General features: G+C 41.3%; 2 protein-coding genes across 4 annotated transcripts in view; both read right to left on the reverse strand.

The window, feature by feature from the left end:
• LOC123979295 (partitioning defective 3 homolog) overlaps positions 1–21667 on the reverse strand; it is a 387436-nt gene that overhangs the window by 169817 nt on the left and 195952 nt on the right. The window contains exons 13-15 of the mRNA XM_046063165.1: positions 17362–17550; positions 16795–16965; positions 5461–5608 (exon numbers count right to left, since the gene is read on the reverse strand). Of these exons, the coding sequence (XP_045919121.1) occupies positions 5461–5608; positions 16795–16965; positions 17362–17550 (508 nt within the window). The remainder of the gene's footprint in view (positions 1–5460; positions 5609–16794; positions 16966–17361; positions 17551–21667) is intronic.
• Positions 1–21667, reverse strand: part of LOC123979218 (WD repeat-containing protein 37-like) — a 1096407-nt gene that overhangs the window by 34352 nt on the left and 1040388 nt on the right. The gene's annotated exons all lie outside the window — the stretch shown is intronic.

Raw genomic sequence — 21667 nt, forward strand, 5'->3', positions numbered from 1 at the left:
GTGAAAGCACCCTAACAGCGTTCCACCGTGTTCCATGAGAGATTCCCTCATCAGTGCAACTAATCAAAAATTTAGTTGATTGGCTTGATGACAGCGTCTTTCTTCCTTGTAAAGAAATGCAATGTCGGGATTCAGATGTCTAGGATGTGAAAAGAGACACATGTGAAGTTAATAAGTGATTCCACAGGAATAGAGCACTCAGAACCTGTCATAATCAGTTTTTGTCTTAGTCCTGGGCTGGTAAATGGACTGCACTTATATAGCGCCATTCTAGTCTTTTGACAAGTCAAAGAACTTTAAATTACAAGTCAATATTCACCCATTCACACACGCATTAATACACTAACGGCAGTGGCTACCATGGATGGTGCCAACTGCTCATCAGAAACAGAAACTAATAAATTCACACACACACTCACAGCAATATGGGTTCAGTATTTTGCTCATGGACACACTGAAGGAGCCGCGGATCAAACCACCAACCTTCTGATTAGTGGATGACCCACTCTACCTTGTAAGCCAGTATCAATGAAGTCATTCACTAATGCAAAGAGTGAAAAAATACTGCAGTTAAGAAAAGGGAGAAGAAACAAAGCTGGAAATTGCTGTATAATTAATATACACTTGGGCATATAATTATACAAATGAAAGCTAATGCACTTTATGTCCCAATAGCAATATGGCGGTCTGGAAAGATTTGAACAAATCCCACTTGTTTGTTCTATGCGTTTCTTTTATGATCTATTCTATCACAATATTACAAGATTTTGATTTTAAATATTGCTGTCACTGGTCCATTTTTATTTCTGGTTAATTAGACTTCTGCTCAGGTAGAAGCTATACTGGAATTATGTGAGGTTAAGGATAAGTTCTCTCAACCTTGCAGATGCAACAAAACTAATAGGTAAGAGAGATACCAATCAAGCACAGTCAGTACACACCCATACATTCCTCGGAAGAGGTCTGATTAGGCAAAGGAAAAAACCTGTGTGGGTGGACAATGTGGCTCTGAATAGAAAGCTTTTTCTTCAATAACAATACCTTAAGATGCAAGGTGCTGATGGATTGATATTATCCATACTTTAGTGGTTCTATAATTTGTATCTTTTTATATTCCATTTCCATCACTTGGAAAAACAGGATGAGAAAATGTTTTTTTAACCAACGACACATTCAGTAATATGCTTCCTGTTATTGAGTCTGGCATTCACACCAACCCAAACAAACTGCACCAAGTTTTAACCAGACTAAACCAGGCTAGTGCGAACCTACCTTTACACTAGTGCTTCAAAAGTGTTTAACAGAATGTAAAAAATGTGTATAGCAAATATACCTATTTTTGGTCAGACCACAGTGAATAAGTACAGTAAAGCACAAGGTAAAGTTCTAGGGTAAGACCATTTATGTAATTTTCTCACTGAGGCATGCTAATAGCACTCTGAAGCAGTCTGGACATACCAAATTAAGGGAGGTCACCCTGCCTCATCTCCTGCACGCTGAGCATACAGAAAGGATCAGTCTGCGGACTATGAAATACTGGAAGTGAGGGGACAGCAGGGTCAAGTCCTGGGAAGACGGTCCTACTTAAACACTATTACAGAAGACGAAAGGACCCAGAGATGTTAGTTTGTGTGTGTGTGTGCTTTTATACTTTCATACTTACTAAATAAATGTCTTTATATGGAAAGAAACTCATCCAAAGTTTTTTTGTGCATGTGTTATGAACTTCTTTCAGTCACTAATGTGTGTCTGCAGTATTTTGCACTGTCACCTGCACTGCACACATTACATCCTGTGAATACCTATTTACCTGTGTGACAACAGCATGAGTCTGCTTGCCGGGTTCCCACCTCCACCCCAGCACCCCACGCACACAACCCAAGCCCACCCCATCCTCACTCCTGTGCCAGTCCTAGGTGTGCATTCTGACTCAGGCAATGGGCCAAACAGTCACATCCACAGAAAGCGTCAGTCCACGGGCCTCAATTTTCACCCCAGCATGTGGACCCTGCACCCAGCAGCACTTTTCAATTAGACAGAACGGAAGGTGAAGCCGGGTGTGATGCTAACGACCTTTCCGTCAAACTCTGGCTGTCGCTGTCACACTGTGCACATGCAGGAGCTTGCATTCAGTTCCATCTTTCTTTTCTTTATTTCACATTTTCTTCTATTCTTTCTTGTAGTTTTTCCTTCTTTAAGTGTGATATTATCTCTGCTGATTCTCGATCCTTTCACCAACAAAGGCAAAAGGAGGGTGGGGATCGAAGGAAAGCAGTAGAACAGAAAAACTGTCAGGAACTCATTTTATTTGAGCAGGGAGTCAAGCAGAACGTACTGTATGTTCACCACCTGCTAGCTGTGGATTCAGCCTCCGGCCATAATGCTTGATGCATGGTGTGTGAAGCTAAAGCTGACAATATCACAGCATTGCATGGCTTACTGAGGCAAACAGGGAAAGAGATTACCTCTTACTATTGATTAGGTGAATGTGTGCACCCACTAATACACACACACACACACACACACACACACACACACACACATAAACACAGCAGATAGTTCTGAATGGTAGCCCAAACACTATAGGGAAGATAAAGACAAAGTGCCCTTACAATCAATGAGATGGCCCTATACCAGTGCAATACCACCTGTTTCCCATGTCATTTTATGCTTTGTTGTTGCCATGGTAATTATAATTCCTATAATTCATTCAGTTGTACCTTTCCCCACAGAGAACCAAGACCTAGTCATATTGTTTCAGAAGAAAGGAAGCAAGGCACAAGACAAGACCAGTTTCTGATCAGTACCTGAGGTGAGGTGAGATAAGGGGTCCATAGGACATGGCAGCTATGAGCTTTTAACAGAAAATATACAGCATAGCAATAACAATCACAGGTTGGCAGAAATTTTGAGTTTACAATTTCACTGTATTGACTTGCAGCCACCTGCAATAACTCACAATCAAAGCCAGATCTAAATTTATGAGCAGAAAAACAATTCCTCCCATTTACCTCTGTGTCTTGGCCATCTTAGCAGCACAGGCAGTATTACGCAGCAGCGGAGAGGACCTGATTTGGTCAGAGAGTTCCTCCGCTGTCTTTTACAACATAGAATACCTCAGAGTTTTGTCAGCAATCACTAATGGCTCGGAGGCCCACGTCAGTGGAAACTGAGTATAACCTGATAGAGAGGTTGTGCGTAACTATGCCACTGTGCGTGTGTGCATGCAACTACACTATGTGGATGTAGTGCTGTATGAGTGCCCTACCATATCCCAAACTAGAAGTCTGGCCTTCATGATTCAGTAATTTAGCAGGTCTAGAGACACTCCACTTTTAGCTGTCAGTCAAGCCCTGGCGGCTGTGTGCTTTGTGACCTTGCCAAACTGATCTCAGCATCTGTCCTAGAAGCACAACTGTCACATCTCACACACCAGGCAGCATGTCTGAGCCCATCTGAAATACAATATAGAAGAAGATAGAGAACAGCTACTGTCTTTCTAGTCTAGCAGAAATGTCCCAGGCACACAGAAAAATACACTTTATAGTTTCTTACTAAGTGATGAGAGAGTAAAAAACACTGTTTTAGTCTAATAAAGTATCCATGTCTATTTATTGCCTTAAAACTAAAGTTGGTAAATGCAGGATACTGATATTTTGGTTAAATTTTACAATATGTTAGATGAACATGAATAGGCAGAATTAGTGGTGGTATTTGCTTTCAAAGTCAGTTTTGTGACATTTGATCAAGGTTAACTAGATCTTAGCGCCATTCTGTCAGTGAGATGCAAGATAATCACCACTTGTTTGGGGGCAGAAGATGGGGGACAGAGAGAGGGTACTTTCTTCAGTTTCTTATACAAATATATCTACTGTGCTTTATTGGATTATAGGTACAAAACATCTTCTGCTTTTTCAGTAAACTGAAAAAAGGAAGATCAGATGTGCAGTAATTGCAAAAATTGCAAAAATCTAAATTTTGAACAATGCTTGGAAGCAGCAAATCCCTGCTTCTACTTCTTGTTGCATTTTACCTCATGATTATAAAATCAACTCTTACTGCAACAGAAATCTAAATAACAGAATTGTGTCAGTTTAAACAGACGAACACCTGTCACAGAATGTAGGCACGGATTAATGAGGGCACAACTCAGAGACAGCCTCGAGACAGAAAAAAAGGAACTCACATCTTGCTGTGAGACAAGCCGAGTCAAAGATCTGAGACTCTGCCAAGCTTCGGCTCTGATAACTTACTGCTTAAGCACTCACTTCGCCTCCACCCCTAAAACTTTTCCACTTGGCTCATTTGACTCCCACTCTGTAGGATGAGACGAGTGCTGGGCGCCCTTGAAGTTTCAATAGCAAGAAACTTTTCCATCAGTGCGCCCACAGTTGCCGCTTATGATCACAGCACCGTTCTGAAAAGCCTGTGTAGGGAAAAGCCAGTGGAATAAATAAGCCAAACTGAGAGGAAAACCCAACCAATTTGAGAACACTTGATTTGAGAGAGAGGGGAAAGACAAGATGAAAGAGTGAAAAAGAGAAGGGGTGAGGAGAGAGAGACAGAGGTAGAGAGAGTGTCAGGGCCAAGCCCTATTGATCTGGAGGCTTAATTAACCATCAGATGCTTCTGACACAGCCTCTGATCTTCAGTGATCAGTGGTAGAGTGGCACCGCTCTGGGGGAGATGGTGGGGAGGGGATAGGAGAGAAACGGGAGAATGAATGGGAGAAGGGCAGGAATGGAGAAAATGCAGATCATTGACAGATTACAAATAGTGGAAGGGTGATGGGGTGGGAGGTGAAAGAGACAAGGAGACGATGAGGAGGTGGTTTATCAGTGGGGAGAAAAAAAAAGTTAAAGAAGTTTAGAGGACAAAGGTTGGAAGAAGAGAGAAGAAGAGGGCCTTCAGCTTCTGAGTGTCTGCATATGTCAAAGGTCCGTCGATGCTGAGATGACAGAAGCGACTGGTCGAGTATTAAATTGCCAATTCTAATACCTCTAAAGAGATGAGATCTTAGCTGATGTCAACTGGGTAGAATGGGAATTGACCTGAGTGAAACCAGTCAGGAGTTGAGTGAAGGCAGGCAGGATTGGGGATGACATTAATCCCTGAGAGGTTTGAATAGTGAAATAGCGTATCTTGGGATGCAGAGCAGGGATGATGCTTTGAAGGTGATGCTGGTAGGGGGTTTAAGGGAAAGAGCTAGCAGAAGCACTTCAGAGGGGCTGAGGTGGATGTTAAAATTGATCTGGGAATTCAAGTTTACAGACAGCACCAATTCAAGGGAAAATATATATCCAATGAGCATGAGGTTAGCAGGTCAACCACACTTCCCATCAATGTGAATGGGGAGTGACCGGCCAAAAAAAAATCCAATTTGTGGAGTAATTTTGTCTAGCAGAGGTTGAAAGAGACACAAAGGTGTTGAGAGTGAATCTTGCTAATATTATGACTCACCAATGCGTCCAATCATATTAGTCAACGGTGTGGAGATGTTGTCCAGGCCTTCGATGGTTTCATAGAGGGAGTGGGAAATCCGGCGCTCATGGTTGTCCAGTAGAGAGTTCACGGGAAGCTCTAAAATCGGAGGGCTGCCAGGGGCTTCCTACAGAGACCGTGAAAGAGCCAAGTATTTAGCCAAGTATTTTCATATTTGTATGTTTGAGTCATTATTGAAAAATCTGCAATTTTGCATTTTAATCCTGTATTGTACCTTGGAAATAATTAGTAATTACTAGTGATGGTGTGTTGACAAAAACACGACAGCGGGGGGATAGAGGAAAAGGCAACAAGATTTTCGAAAATTTCATGTTAGATTTTTTTATTTTTTTAATTGGAACACACAAAAGACTTGGGAGTATAGGAGATGTGTAGTATGGCTCCTAATGTGATGCCATCAATACTCCAGAAACATGGAACATAGACTTCAGTGTCCATCTCGGCTTACGTCGGTATTTTCTGGCTCAGCAGTGTGAAACGGCTCCTGTGGTAGTCCGAGCTGGATAAAGCTCCATGGATTTCCCATAGGCCAATAGACAGCTGTCTCTAACAATGAGCCAAAGTAAATGGACCAATGACATTTGCCATGTGGTCGATGTGCCGCACTGCTGGTTATTGAGCCCACTGTACACTCATGTGCATATGTCAGTCTTGATAGGGGGACAAAGTTAGCAGTTAAGTCTTTGGGTCTAGGACCACTGGGCCAGGATACTGTGTTCAGCCCTCTACAGACAAAAGCCTATCAAAAGTGGTATAGCCACAGCAGGAGTCAGAACGAAGAGAGAAAAAAGAAAATCTCACAGCCACGTGCTGAGAGTTTGAGAATAAAGCTTGGGCCTTGGTCTTATTTCCCATAATGCTTCATAGCAGCCTGTGGGCTGCTGGGGGAATGCACTGAACTCCCTGTACAGGACCTATTACAGATAGCTCCCTCACAGCTAGATAGTCTCGCACAGTTCAACTCTGTACCTCAAGCATGCTTTAAACCAGGAGGCCCTGCCTAATATTGATGTCTTACAACATTCTGCTGGCTCTCAGCCAAGAGAAACGGGAGTAAAAGATCAGGCACCAACCACAGCAGGAAGACAGGAGAGCAGGAAGAGGAGGAGAAGAAGATGATGAGGTGGTGGGGAGTTTTTGGTAAACAAATGGAAGGAATAACAAGAAAAGGGATTGTGGCGGTGTGGGAGATAAGGCCTCAGCGTAGTGTGGGTGCTGCCTCATGGGAGTAGCGTGCCCTGGGAGATGCATACCAGGGTAGAGAGACTTTTCAGCTGTTTAATATAAATGAGAGGTTTAATGAGGTTGAGAGTGCGCAGGACTTTATCGGGGCAGTGTGTTGATAAGAGCAAGGGGCGAGAAAAGAGGCAGTGCGTGCATGTGTGTGTGTGTGTGTGTGTGTGAGTGTGAAAACGGGTGCTGGTTCAACACAATTACAATCAGACTTCACTGCCAGCCTTATAATAAAGACCAAGTCCCTAGATGATTCAGACTCAATGAGGTTCAAATTGTCAAATGAAGATTTATTTTATTCGCCTCTCTCTTTTACTCAACCCATCTATGCACTTTTTAATCTGTTACAGGTCTGCAGTAGACTTGTCATGAACTGAAAAGAAGTAAGATGGAGGGTTTTAGGTAGGATGCAGGAAATTGTGTGGGAAAGAGAGCGAGCAGCTGAGAACCAAATGATATTAAAAAAACTATGTATAGAATGTGTCAAGAGGAAAATATCTCAGAAAGACAGCTATATCACTGTCTCTGTCTGTCTCTGAGAGCTTATTTTCAGGTTAAAAAAGTAATGAAATGAGTAGAAGAAAATCTGGATAGTTAGCACCAATCACCACAATTGCTTCAAAAGACAAAAAGAAAGAAAAAGAAAAGAAAAGTTCCAACAACAGAAAAAACAAAAAAACAAAAAATTCAAGTAAACTGAAAATGAAATTTTTTTTCAGTGTTTAAACCCAACAATAACGATAGCAGGCTGACCAAGGAGCTTGTTTGTCCAAAAGTAAATGTGCTCCTTTAAGTTTTTCAGTGTCTTTCTTTAGATTTTAGTGCTTTCTTAGCACCTCATCATGTGTTTAATCTGTCTTAATCTAGTTATTTTCAGAGTGGATTATCCTGTTGACTGAGGGAGAGGGCAGAGCACTGTGACTTAACACTGAGCCCAGTCAAGATAATACGCTGCCCAGCTCCCACTGGATTCACTAAGCATGCCTGTCTGTTTGTGTGGTCAAGGCAATGCTGCTTTCTGTCTATGTGTGAATGTAGAGTGAGAGAGAGAAAGTGTGTGTATGCATGTATGTGCATGTGTATACTTTCATTCATGTGCATGGATTTGTGTTTATATCCATTTGTGGTAAATGCAGACTCATGCACAAATATGCTTTTGCCTGTGCATCAGCATCTGCCTGACCTTGAGTACTCAGTGAGGGAGAAGAAGCCGTGTGTTGACAGGGCTGGTCTTAAGCTGGCTAATAATGTCTAGTCCATGGCCATTTCCTGGTCTTCTATCCTGGTCTCAGCCTGTTGCCGTGGCCTTAATCCAGTCAACCTCCACCATAATGCTGTAATTACAGTCCTTAAGCTGCTGCATCCTGCCCTGGGCACAACTCACCTCTCTGCTGGGTAGATACCCCACTTTCATTAGCTTCTCGCATCCACCTAGATCCTCATCTAATGCCATTGCTTCCCACAGAGGGTGCCCGTGTCCTTTTGGAGTTAATAGCAAAACGTCAGTTTCATGAAAACATCACAGAGACGGGAAATCAGCACAACAGCAGGGTCCTGGTCCAGTTAAATTGTTCCACCACTGTTGTTTCTCCGATACAATAAGTTATGAGGATCTACAATAGGCCTACACATCACACTACCATAGGGTAACCATCAACTCCAACTACAGTACAACAAACCATGTGCAAACAAGACGTTTATACGGGCTCAAAAGCTGGGACAGCGATGGGCTGCTCTCCATTGCATTAATCTGTATGTGTGCCCACTAGTGCTTTGAGATACATGCTAACATTAACAAGGGTCAAATGCCAATTCTTAGCAGGTATAATGTTTACCATGTTCACCATCTTACTTTAGTGTGTTAGCAAGCTAAAAGTTATTTACCAATTAGCACTAATCTTAATTTAATGTAAACTGAGGACAAGAGGATTGTTATTATTAAAGATAATGACTAGATGAAATGTTATTATAGTTCCTCCTCAGGGGAATGTGTGTGCCAAATTTCATGGCAATCTATCCAATAGTTCGTCTGGGAACCACAAATGTTTTCTGCCAATCCATCATGTAGATGTTGAGATATTTACTAGAAAAGTGAAAATTTTGACCTACTAATGGCTCTAGAGGATAGCCTATGTCAGGCAGTCACCAAAGTAGGCTTCATCCTCTGGGCATCAAACATCTGTTGATACTTTCACGGCAATCCGTCCAATAATTGTTGAGCTATTCCAGTCGACAAGGTTTTTACAGTATCAGTTTTACTTCGGTTTTCAATATAGCAGTGCCACTGACACTTTTTTTCAATCCTACCTACCTCCTACCTCACTTATATCAGCCAAATTCTCTTAGTAGGGATCTGTATTTCGGTTTGCAACCTGACAGTGCTCTGTGCAAATCAGCCAAGTTCCAACACAGTGCAATAGTATTATTTACAGCTAACAAATGAACATCACATGTACTATACTGTGAAGTGAAAGGAATGTGTGTGTTAATATGTATTCATAAAAACATGTATGTTGTTTAAGAACACTTGGGTTTTCAGATGCTAAAGCACATACTTCGCCTCTGCAGTCCTCTAGCGTGTCCAAGCAGCCCACTCAACCACCAGATTCAATATATTATTTTCTCAATTGGTCCTATTGAGTTTCCCCTGCCACTCCTAAATGAGTTAGTCCTCAGAGAGCCGGCTGGGAATGAGGGCCCAGCAGCGCTGGAATTGCATTTCTGCTGCTCTGCGATCTACTTTCCTCAATTTAGTCACGGCTTCATTGCAAACTGCAATTCCCAGAGTGCACTGCTCTGTACCCGCATTCTATCCTCTTTCCATGAATCACTGCTATTTGCTATGACAACCGGGGAGCTTTAGTCCTGACATGTCATTATCTAACTGGACTTCAATCAGTCCATATTAAGTTGGGGGTGGGGTCGACAGAGATTTCCCGCCCTTTCACTAGCCTCTGATGTGAGCGTCCCAATGTTTTAAGGTCTCTCCCAGCAGTGGTCAGCTCAATACTAATAAAACCATAATTTACTAGGCCGGGGATCTGATTGATAGCTCTCTCAAGACTCTATCGATCAGTGCTTCTCTCATCCAAGTGAGCATCTTTTGTTAGGGCCAGCCACTTCCTTCCCCCTTGTCTCTTTGCATAAACATTCTCTTAGTGACTAACAGGAAAGCTTTTGAAATGGATTACAAACAGGGCCATTGGCATGCTGAGGAGACCACTGTGGTGTTCTTTTATGTAGAGAATATCTCTTACAGAGTTAGCTAAGCTACTGTCTGCAAGCTCCTATGATGCAACAATGCTAAAGTGAAGGCAGGGAATAAAGTCACTGCTGCCTTCTCCTGCTGCTTCTCATCCATAATAAAAGAATGTTTTAGCTTGGCCATTACCTGACAACGTTCCCTAATGGAAGAGTAAGGTAAACTATAATGCTTAGTTAGTCATCATTACAAAGCAAATGACCACAGATAGAATCTAATGCTGTTTTTAAAAGAGGTAGATTTTACCTCTTCTTTTTTTTTTAACCTTTTTTTATATAAAAATGAATGACCACCTACTGTTGTATGTCGTTATGTCAGTGTAAAAATGTGGGTTAAGCCCTGCACATCACTCTTCATGCTGCCACCTCATCCTTATGCATCATGCTGTTACGAGCCTGTCACATTCCTTCATGTTAAAACATTGACATTAAGCTGTCATGGATATCAAATCCTCAGCAGTGTGGTAAATGTTGGCATCACTAGTGGGTTCATTTGCTGCACTGCAAAAACTGCAGATCTAACCAAGTGTAATAATCTTATATTTAGATTCAAAATGTAGTAGTATTGTTTTTAGTATAAATGGATTAATGGGTTAGTGCTTTCCAAGGTAGCTCCTTTACTTAATTCAAGTAAATGTCACTTGCCTTTTCCCGATAAGCAAGTTTCTCTTTATTTGAGTTATTTTTAACTAGATACAAGGGACATGTCTGAGGAACAGTAGACAACACAGGACCTTCCTGTCAATGTTAGGGGTGTGACGAGAACTCGCGAGACAGATTTTAACCTGACGAGAAATCTCATTACATTTTAGTCTCGCAAGACTCACGCAATTGACATTTTTCACATGCTCTCATGCCATGCATACATTTTCTCACACAGTGAAAAACAGATGTATAACTGATGACGTCGACTCGAGGAGAGAATCAGGCCAGGCAGACTTAAAAAAGCCTCATAATATTAGACTTTTTCCTCGACAGAGAACACAGGTGGGAGAGACTTTGGATGTGCAGAAAGTTTTGACTATGAGCACAAAGCCTGCTGGAATACATGAGGTAATAAATTCCAAGAGTTTATAACTGAATTAAAATGAAATAATTTGTCATTGAGGTTAAAAGGTGCCACAGCACATTTAAAGAGGTTACTAACCCAAACAAAGATGCAAAAGTGGAGGGAAGACTAAATCATGGCTGCATGTGTTCTGTCTCAGCAGGGATATTACATGAGAAAAGTTGATCTACAGGCTCAAACATATCTGAAAGCAGGACAGAATGCCCAAAAGCTTCATTGTATTATTCTGTTAGATAAATTGGTGCAGAAAAACTCACCAGAATGCTGTAAATTGTGTTTACCGCTCCAAATTTTTTTATATAATTTAGTATTGCAGATTTCTCAAGTATAGCGTTAAAATCTTGTCTTGTCTCAATCCCATGTCTTATCTCATCTCGTGAGCTAAGTGTCTCCTCACAGCCATACTAACTCTGGTATTATGGCTGTGGCTTAAGGAAATGAGAAAACAGGAAACCAGAAACACGTTTCTCAGGTGACTAAATGCACTGGGTTACTTTGCAGTGATTTCTTGTACTACATGGTATTTACATAACTAGGGTTTCTGGACTGGAAAGTCTTTAAAGTGGTCAATGCTTTATGTAAAAGCTTTACATTTATGTCTTGAGGCAGTCTTGACAAAAAGTTCTGCTGAGACAAGCACAAAAAGAAAGTGAAAGTTATAAATACATGAAGCGAAGGACTGAAGTGATAGCATTGCCGTCCTTGGGCAGAAGCTCCGTCTCATGAATTATCATGAGAACTCCATGGCGGAGCACCACAATAAAAAAACAGTACACTTTTTTGTAGATGTGTAGGGTGGAGTATGTTTTTTGTTGCTCTGATTAATGCAGTGATTCATTGGCAAGTTGCGGTGATGCTGTCAAGAAGGACAACAACAAAAAAAACCCACAAGACAGCCAGTCTGTTTAAAATAGTCGATGTCTGCAGGAGAGCTCCGTCATAAATAACATCACAAATGCACAGAGAAGCGTATGCGTACGTAGTTATGAATTTCAAATCAGAGAAATGAAACCCAGCTTATCATCAGCCTGTCTGCTTTAAGATGCTGGTGTGATAAAGATCTTAGTAACGTCATGAACTGCCACTGCTGTTGCAAGAGACAGAAACAAACATCCACCACTGAGTAAAGGTTCATGAACAGCTTTACGAGCCCCAACATAAAGTCCAGCTTAATTTAGATGCATATTATCACCGTACATATCCACTCATTAGCTGCTATTTTCTAATTATTCTCCATGTATTGAAATGAGTTCCGATTATGTCTCATGATAAGCATATTTCTTTGTTCTGCCCATATAATGGTAAATTCATCAGTTTTAGCCACAGCAGAGATGAGTGACTTAAAAAGCTACGATCACATTCAAATAAACTGTTAACCTGTAGATGTCACTCCGACAACCACGAGTGGAACTGATTACCCTTTTGTTCTGCACTCTATCCAGCACATCTCTCAACTCAGACTACTACAAATATTTGAATGCGTGCTACACTTTGCTCAGCATTCCCCATTTCCAAGGAAATTACTTTTGAGCCAGTGGAAAATTACTATTGCATGTTCTTCCATCTAATGTAACATTACTGTATCATTAAGATTACTTTGGTGGACAAAAACAGCAATGCTTCCAAAAAGCATAAACAGTATTATGTCTTCAAATTGTCACAAAGAATCACAAAGAAAGAGTTAATGTTCAAATTACTGAATTTATGTAAGTACATTTAAAAAACTAATAACCAAACTACTGTCACCGACCTGCATTTGATTCAGTTACAGGGTGTTGAGTTTGTGACTCGAGGAACAGTCTCTGCACTAAAAACATGGAATGGAGAACATTCAAGAAGAGTGACCAAAAAAAAAGGAATTAGAATGACTTTTCATATATTTAATTGCTTTAACACATGTGACGATATATTAATAGAACTCAGATATAGAAGAAATTATTCAGTCTCTGAAGCAGCGATGCAATTACAATGCTTCAAACAAATTGGCAGTGACCAATCATATCGCTTGACTATCTGGGGCAGAATAGTAGTTTTTCAAACAAGGGCTATCTGTGGAACCAGAACAGAATAAAAATTAATTGTTCAGTTACAGAGAGTGTGGTTATAGAGTGTGTGTATCTGGATATCCTAGTTTGTGTGTATGCTAAGCGAAATGCTATTAATTACACTTTTTCTGCCTACTTATGTCTTATTTCAGATTGCACAACAAATGCATGATAAGTATTGGTATTAGGACTGGTTCCCAAAAGCAGTCAAAACCAACAAAATACATTTAGCTACCTATTTTAGCTACCCAGCTTTTGACTTAGATCTTGTTGCTTTTAACTGGTTGCTTCTTTGACTCACAGCAACCCTGTGACCTGTTTGAATAAGAGTCTTTTGTTGAGTCTTAAATTTCAACCTACATTTTTACGTGTGGATAGGAGCATTAAGGGTCCACACTTATCAGATTTTGAATCAGGCTCATGGAGACAGTCTGGGTCTGTGCTACATTAAAAATAGGCCCCATGCAGTGCAGCACACTGCTTTGTTAGACTTGAATACAGCCTTATTCTTATAAACCATCCTTCCAAGTGTTTTTCTTTTATTCAAGGTCGGCAAAAATTCTCATTTCAACCCAAGGCAAAGGCCACTCATTTCCACTGCTTTAATGGCAGCATAAATAGATCAGGTACTCCACATCAAACGCAGTCCTAATGATGAGCCGTCAGCAGTATGAGCCAGCCTATTGAAACACTTGTCTTCACCACTGAGAGGGTCTGTCTGGATGGATCTAGCCCTCAAGTCCTGCTGAAAGCATATGGGCTTCTGGAAGACCTTGAGTAATATGTGGAAGTTTGTGTGTGTTTGTAGGGATTATTTGTGTGTGCATGCACTCTGAGTAGTCACACAGTCAGAGCACACAACAAGAGTGTCACAGGTATACATGTGTTACAGTGTCCTTTTCTGCGAGGATATTTTCCTTTACATTGAAGAAACTGGATGTTGGTTCAATGACTGGCATGTGGTTTTGATTTTGCGAACCCCCAAGAAATACCAAGAAATAAAATTACATTACAACATTACACTGCAAAGTTGATCGCACTTTAGCCCACAGGAGCAAGCAATGATGAAATCAATGCAATTTTCTTGGAGTAGGGTGGCCTGGATACACTGCACCCATCGAAGTCCCCCTTCTGATGCATTAGGCTGTGCTTCTTGGTTCCTCTCCCCTGCAGACAGTGATGGATCTGATTCATTTCAATGGTGGCCTCCAGTGCTCACTCCCATTTGGGTGGGTGACAGTGGCGGACTGGTGCTGGTTCCACACATATCTGCCCGGCCAACACAGCAGAGCAGTGGAAAAGGGGGAGGTGGTTGTAACTGCTGGGAGCCTGTGTTGACATTTAACTTCTGCTTTTCTTATTTGAGGTTTGCAACTGACCTTAAATTCTTCATTGTACAATTGTATCCTTCCTCTACTATGAGTAAATTAAAAATCCCTCTAGTGACTTCATGGAACCTTTTCAAACCACTAAGCTCCCTGAAAACACTGCATCTTCAGCTGTGCATGATTGCCTGTAATAGGAGTTTAATGGATGGAATCTAAAATGCACTGTTACACATCCTTCTCCTTTTGGGCTACACTCTTGTTCCAGCTTCCTCTGTATCATCATCAATATGCTGTTTCATAGCAACTGATGTTGAAATAAATGTCAAATTATATATAAACTTGTCAAAATTTCTATCTAAATTGTCTCTCTAAATGGATCAAAAATGTAATAAACTTTAATGTAAAAACACCATCCTTCATCCTTCCACCTACAGAGTGAAAGTGCAATAATAAAAGAAATATTTTTGCTGCTTCTGAAAATGTGTTTGTCTGTGACCTTAACTGTCTGCTCAGTGTCAGTCTGTCTACCTGTCTGCCTGCTGGTGAGGGATTAAAGAGGAAGGAGAGTGACTGGACCGAAGTGATAGAACTCACTGAACCTTGGGGCTGGGCTATCCCCGGAGGGGTTGTAGATTTAAAAAATGCATGGGGCTGTGTTGGTGGGGGTGTGGTACCTCAGGTACCTCAGGTTTGGTGAGACGATGAAATATAATCCAGGAAGTCCAGCTGGAGTAATAGATCCATTAATGCTGCATAGTGGTTTATTATACTATACGGGAAAGATTTCACTGCACTGAAAAGTTGCTTCTGTCACCACAGTGATCGCGAGCTACACAGTAGATATATGGCAATACAAGGTAATATAACCCTGAGGGTGATGTCGCGTTTCTCAAAATAACCACATTTCCCATTAAACTTACTGCTTCCTGTTTTGGACAAATTGTTGTTACCCACTCTCTTACTGCAGTGTATGACTTTGTTTTGAGAAACAAGAAGTGGAATGAGAGCAAACAGCAGCTTTACAACAGCAAGGACTTGTTAAGTCTTTGTTCTTAACAAGTCTTATTTGTTCACAACAAATTAGACTTATTACTTAGTATTATCTATTGACTTTCAACTTTGATTTTATATTATTTTCAAAATAAAATTATTTTCTGTTTTTCTGCCATAAAGTAATCGGGCAGATGCAGTCTTGACCACAGTTCTTACTTGTTATGGTAAACAGTAATGACACAATCTATGGCAATTTATGAGTGGCACCTGTGATAGAGTTCAACTCCAGTCCTTGGCTGTTCTACCTGTTAAACTATGTAGCACCACATGTGAAAACTGATTAAAAGAAGAAGAAAATGAACAGGGTGTCAGGGGATGATGTGTGTTGAGAAGAGAGAGAGGGACAAAGTGCTTGGGGGATGAGGGCTAGCAGGGAGGGTGAAGGGCAGAGAGGGGGACTGGGGCTCAGCATGGTACTCCAAACTGACACACAGCCACGGGACACAGGCTCCAATTAGAGTCACGGCAACACTAATCAAACCTGATCTACAACCTCTGGCTGCAGGGTGAGTGAACATGCGTGAGTATGTTGAAGTATTCACACATGAATCCACAATTTTGAAACACACTGTGCTTAGCATTTCACATTCAGCTAAATCGTGTTTGCATTCATCTTTGTTTTTGCTCCAGTATGTGAAATAATACAGTTTATCTAAAAGAAAGGTAGGCTGGGATTAGTTCAGTATCACAATGCGCATTTCGTAAAGTTGAAATCCCCTTGCTTTCAACATTCTTTACTGCCTAATGACAAATATGCACCTAGCCGCAATAGATATTCCTTTATCTGCCTATCCTACAGTGTTATTCCGCAGACCTGTCAATCATAACTCAGTGAAGTGCTTCTGAGATATCATATCAGGCCCACCGTGGGCAAAGAAAATCACACAGAGAATGGGTGGAAATGTGAGACTGCATCACATATCTCACACAGGAAATGGGACTGTTTGAAGATTTGCATGGTGGTGTGGTTGCTTCATAAAGGTCCTTCTCTAGCTATCTCAAAGCAACAACAACCTATGGGGGATAGATTAGAGCTAGTGGCAAGGTAGAGGAAAGCCACTCTCATTTATCATTCAGTGCAGTTGAAATGTAGCCATTCCTCTCCTTCATTCATTGTCTTCCATGTGTCCACAGACAGGATTTGAATTACAGCATGCAAGTGTGTTTGTTGAGTTTCTGTAAACATTGTGTGTCTATACTGGGTGTGATAAAAAGAAATAAACAAAGGCACACCAATTAACTCCTTCTGATGCCAATTAGTCCCTAGCGTATCAGTGTGACTCCTCCCAGAGTGTTAGGCTACCTCATTGTTTTTGGACACACGTCGGGCCACGATGAGCTGGATCATCCCTCGCTTGTTGCCCTCTACAGACATGGATTTGCGCAGCGTTTCCATTGCGTCCTGGTTGGTCATCCCATGCAACGACTCCCCGTTGACTGCAATGAGTTGGTCATTGACTCGTAGACGCCCATCCTGCAGATAAACACCAGCAGGGGAAACGTTAGATCTGACTCATAAAATACTTGCATCAAATTCTTTGAGGACTGCCATCATTAGGTTTGAACAGAAACAACGTGCATTCTGCAGCTGCTCGTGAGGGATCACAATGTTGTTGCCCTTGTTATGTTTGAAATGAACTTTGGAAGACAAACTGTCTCAAACCACTAGTATTTATGAACTAATTAAATTAAATTTAACAGTTGGAAAACCACTTAGACAGCATTAACATGAAGTGCCATGACAAGGACTTTGTACCCATGCAGCATTGTGGTCTGCCTCATCTTTGGTTACAACAAAAACAATGAATGTATTTAGTAAAATCAATCAAAGTAATGGTCTGAGTGTAAGAGGGTGGGAGCAGTTACTTGCCTTGCTAGCAGCACCTCCATTAATAATAGATTTCACAAAGATCCCCAAGTCGGCATGGTTCTCCTTGGACCGGTTACCCTTGACGCTGACCCCAAGGCCTGCTGAGCCTGAGTCACTCAGAGGGATCTCAAAGGTCATGAACTCTTGTGTACCATCAGGGGTTAACACCATGTCATCTTCCTCTGGCTGCTGTGGGCATTAAGGAAAGAGAGAGATCTATTTTATTTTGGAGTTGGTTTTCAAAAAGAAAAACTAAAAGTGAATATCTGTCATGGCTCTGGCACTGCTGATGTACTAAGAACCTTTGTTTGAAATTGAAAAAGAAAGGTCACAAAAATCTTGGGTTGATGATTCAACTTATCTACCAAAGATAGTAAACTGTTGTTGTGCCCAACTACGATGTCATTGTTGCATTCAAATGGCAACTTTAACTTTGGTGAGACAGAAAAACAAAGAGAATGAAAAAAGATAAAATAAAAAATACTGGAAAAGACACTGGAGGAACAAAAATTGAAAGAACAGGGAATGTGAATGACAAGAAAATGGAAAGCAGGCGGGAGACAAGATAAAGAGGGGAAAGATGAGGAGAGCAGGAGAAGAAAGCGAATGGATGGCAAGCATGTCACATATCTCAGGGCTGTCATCGTCAATTGGCCATACTCTCTAGCCAAGCGCTGCTAATTCCTTTCCAGCGTCATGAGCGTGGTGTAGGAACAGTGGGGACAGAGGAGAACTTTGAAAACGCCGGGTGGCAATTTGGTGCACAAACAACAGTGGTTTCCTTTGAACAACACCCCTTTGAAGGATAACTGTGACACGTTAAGAATCCGACCCTCCATCCCTTTGCGATCCATGGGCCTTTTGTTGAAAATTACCATTGTAGCGTTTTGTTGCAGGTCCAGTACTGCAGATCCTCACACATGGCAAACTAGAAATGGTTCAATTCAGCTGCCAGAGAGGTGTGAGAATGTACCGTTGAGTGTGTAACACCCAGCATGATCAATTCAGCTGGAAAATAGTCCATCAAACAACCACTCCAGTCTCTTTTCTGACAATTTCCACTGGTGTCTAACAAAGAGCATCTGTAAAAAATAACCAAAGGAATAGAATTTGTGTATTTTACTTCTTGCTTGCAGCCAAACAGACGGGGAAAAGAGGTGTGAAAGAAAGCTAATGGTGTAGAGGAAACACCAGAGGCATCAAAGAGCTGGCACGCTGACTACAGGAAACCTGGTGAAGATTTAAGAATGTTTTAAAATAATTTCCTTTCAGTGGTTCAGTGCCTACCAAAGATTTTTGAGCTATAGCCAAGATGCTGTAGCTGAGTAAATGTGCTGAAACCAAAAGCTTTGATCTCAGTCCACAGTTGTTCTTCCCTAACATTTTGATAGAAGAAAATGAGACACTGCCTCTTTCTCTGTAAACTTGGAAGTAACACATCTTCCATACAGGCCTCTGCTATTGGCCACTGAGCTGTTCCACTCGAGTTCTTGGGAGTTATGTGCCTTGCTCAAGGGCATCTTAGCAGCAGATGTTGAGGAAATGAGAGTGTTTCCCATTCGCTTTCCCCACACACATGTTTATATTCAGCAGATAAGAGCTGAAGGCTGTTCGATCACGATTCCGCTCCATAGGAGGCTTGAGAGCAGTTCTGCAATACTGTGATTGGCCAGATTGTACTGTATGTGCGTAGGTATTGCCATGGCAGCCAAATCCACATGAACAATAATGGCAGTGAGAGCAATCAACCCCAGAAACCCACCGCAAGACCTCTTTAAATAGATTCACATCAGTACGCACGCGTGCACATGCACAGCCAGATGGATGGCAGCCAGGTGTGTGCCCTTCACAGCTGCTCGGATAAAGAGTGAAGCAGAGGAAAGAAGGGAAAGACAGAGCATAAGGTGTTTTCTTTTAGCTTTGTTTTTTTTTTTTTTGGCGGCTGAGGAGTTATTAGGATGCAGTGGTGCGTTCAGGTGGAGGCTCTTTTCAACACCCTCTGACTGAGCCCCTATTCTCCAGACGGCCCTCCTATCTGCCCCCTTTTCTTTCTCTCTGCTTTCTTCTCCTATGTTCAAAATGGCAGTACACCTGTCTGTACAACTTGCCAACTGGGCTTTGTCTGTAGCTGGACCCTTAGTAAATTCCAACCACTGGAATCCATTTTCTCTGCATCCTCTGCATTTCAACACCTCCAATTCTATTATTGAATTCTTGTCAGAGTCAGTTTTGTCTTCATCCCTCAGACAGCTGAGTGAAGCAGATAGGGGACAGAAAAAAACTAAAAACAAAACAAATTAACTACTGGAAAAACTGTTTGTTATCCAATGCAGGGGTAAATATAATGCATCAATAATGTTTAACTTTCCATTCTTGTTTGTCTTGTAAAGACATCAAGTCAGAATTTCTAAAAGCTCTGATAGCTGAAGCAATCTTAACCCAATTCACGGGTCTGATCATTTGGTTTCCAATGTAGGCCCATAGCAACGCAGCACAAACATACAATTTCTACTCTGAAAAGGAACACTCATGGATGAATGTCCTTGTGCATCATTGGCACAGTCAGTCTTTATCTTTAATGAAGATGTTTTATCAAAATAAAATAAATAAATAGCGACTATGAGTTATGTCCCTGGAGAGGCTTTTAGCCCAACAGTTGAAGATAGTAATACATTGGGTGAAAAAATTGCATTGGATGGACCCTGTCTGTCGACCCTGTGTGCATGCTCTCTTCCAAAATGATGACAGAATAACCACCCACTCAGAGCTGTGTTCCGGGAATAGCGGGCCGAGGCAGAGAATGAGAGAGCAGTGTAACATTTTCATCAGACAGGAACAAGCGCCGCTAGCCATGAATGAGTTTGTCAGGCTGCTTGACAGACCTCGTTGCACCGATTGAGCTCAGGCTATACCTCTGAACCGCAGGAAAAAAAAGAGTCAGCACATTCCAAGCTCAGTCCGGTGTATGCAACTGGGACAGAGCACACAAAAGTACTGACAACTGTTACTGATGTAAAACACTGAGAAGGTTGCTTACGTTCATTAACTTCAAAAAGCACCAGGTAAACATTTTATGCAAAATGTGTTTGTTATCAACTAAAAATACAAAATTGTGAACTGCAGCATCTCTGGGTCTTTTTCTCAAATTAATTTTTTTTCTCGGGTATGGTCACTGGCAGGGAAACCTCTGCTAACATGGAGTAACCGTAAGGCAACAATTCTTTCCAGAGAAAGATGCAATCATTAATGATGGTTGAATGTCTTCAATTCCTCCGTCCCTGCTAGCTGCTAAAGCCAGGAACAAACTATGCCTGAATGTGAAAACCATGGCCATGCACAACAGATGACCTTGTCAGAAAAACATTCACACTTGTCCATTCTCACAATAAAACTCAGGCAAATGTGATCTAAAGTATTCTGAGCCCCAGTCTGGAAGCAAAGAAGTTGACTTCTTTACAGTGCTGAAATATCTGCTTTTAATGAACGTAACACTACAAGTATGCATGATGCAGTTAAGTACATAGAAGTTGGGGCCGTACATAAGAATGTGAAGCAAGGTCAGTAGTAGGCTTGAAACAACAAACAGCCATGACAAAAAGTATTAAATAGAAATGAAAAGAGCTTGTCTGCAATTACCTGCATTTTTATAATGTGTCCATGCTGCTCCATAGTAACAAATATAGCAACCTCCTTGAACATCACTATGTTTACGTTGTGAAAAACATTTTCGAGAAGATACTTCAGTGTTTGTCTTGGATGATTTGGCCTGATTTGATTTGTCCCCCCTAAATTTAATTCTCCAGGTATTGCGTTGTTTGTGTGTGCCTGTTCACATACTTAGGCATACTGTAGGCAAGTATGTACGACACTTGTCTACATGTGTGCACTGTTAAAACTGTGTTTACGCTGTAAATGCTCTTACATCGCAACATAACGGCCCATTGTCCATGATCCATCCTTTTTTTTGCAAGAGTGTAGATTCTATATAGTCTTAAAATTGCCGTCATGGTCAAACCACATTATCTTATTGTGTGTGTAGTTGTTGCATCATATTTTAAGATTTTAAAAAAGTCACAATAAAATCCTGAAGATACCATGGCTGGCTGCAAAAATGTTACAGTGGTCCAGGTACCAATCATTAAGGTCATACCAATTTTACATGAATTGGTTGTATTATCCTTATTATCATGGTGAGTACCCACTTGGCCTACTCATCTCAAAAATCCATGTTATTTTCTTTTTGCTCTCTCTGACACAGCCACGCATTCAGTCCATTATACGATTAAGTTCTTTATTAATTAACACT

Source organism: Micropterus dolomieu, linkage group LG01 (genome assembly GCF_021292245.1).
Source record: "Micropterus dolomieu isolate WLL.071019.BEF.003 ecotype Adirondacks linkage group LG01, ASM2129224v1, whole genome shotgun sequence".
Classification (NCBI taxonomy): Eukaryota; Metazoa; Chordata; class Actinopteri; order Centrarchiformes; family Centrarchidae; genus Micropterus; species Micropterus dolomieu.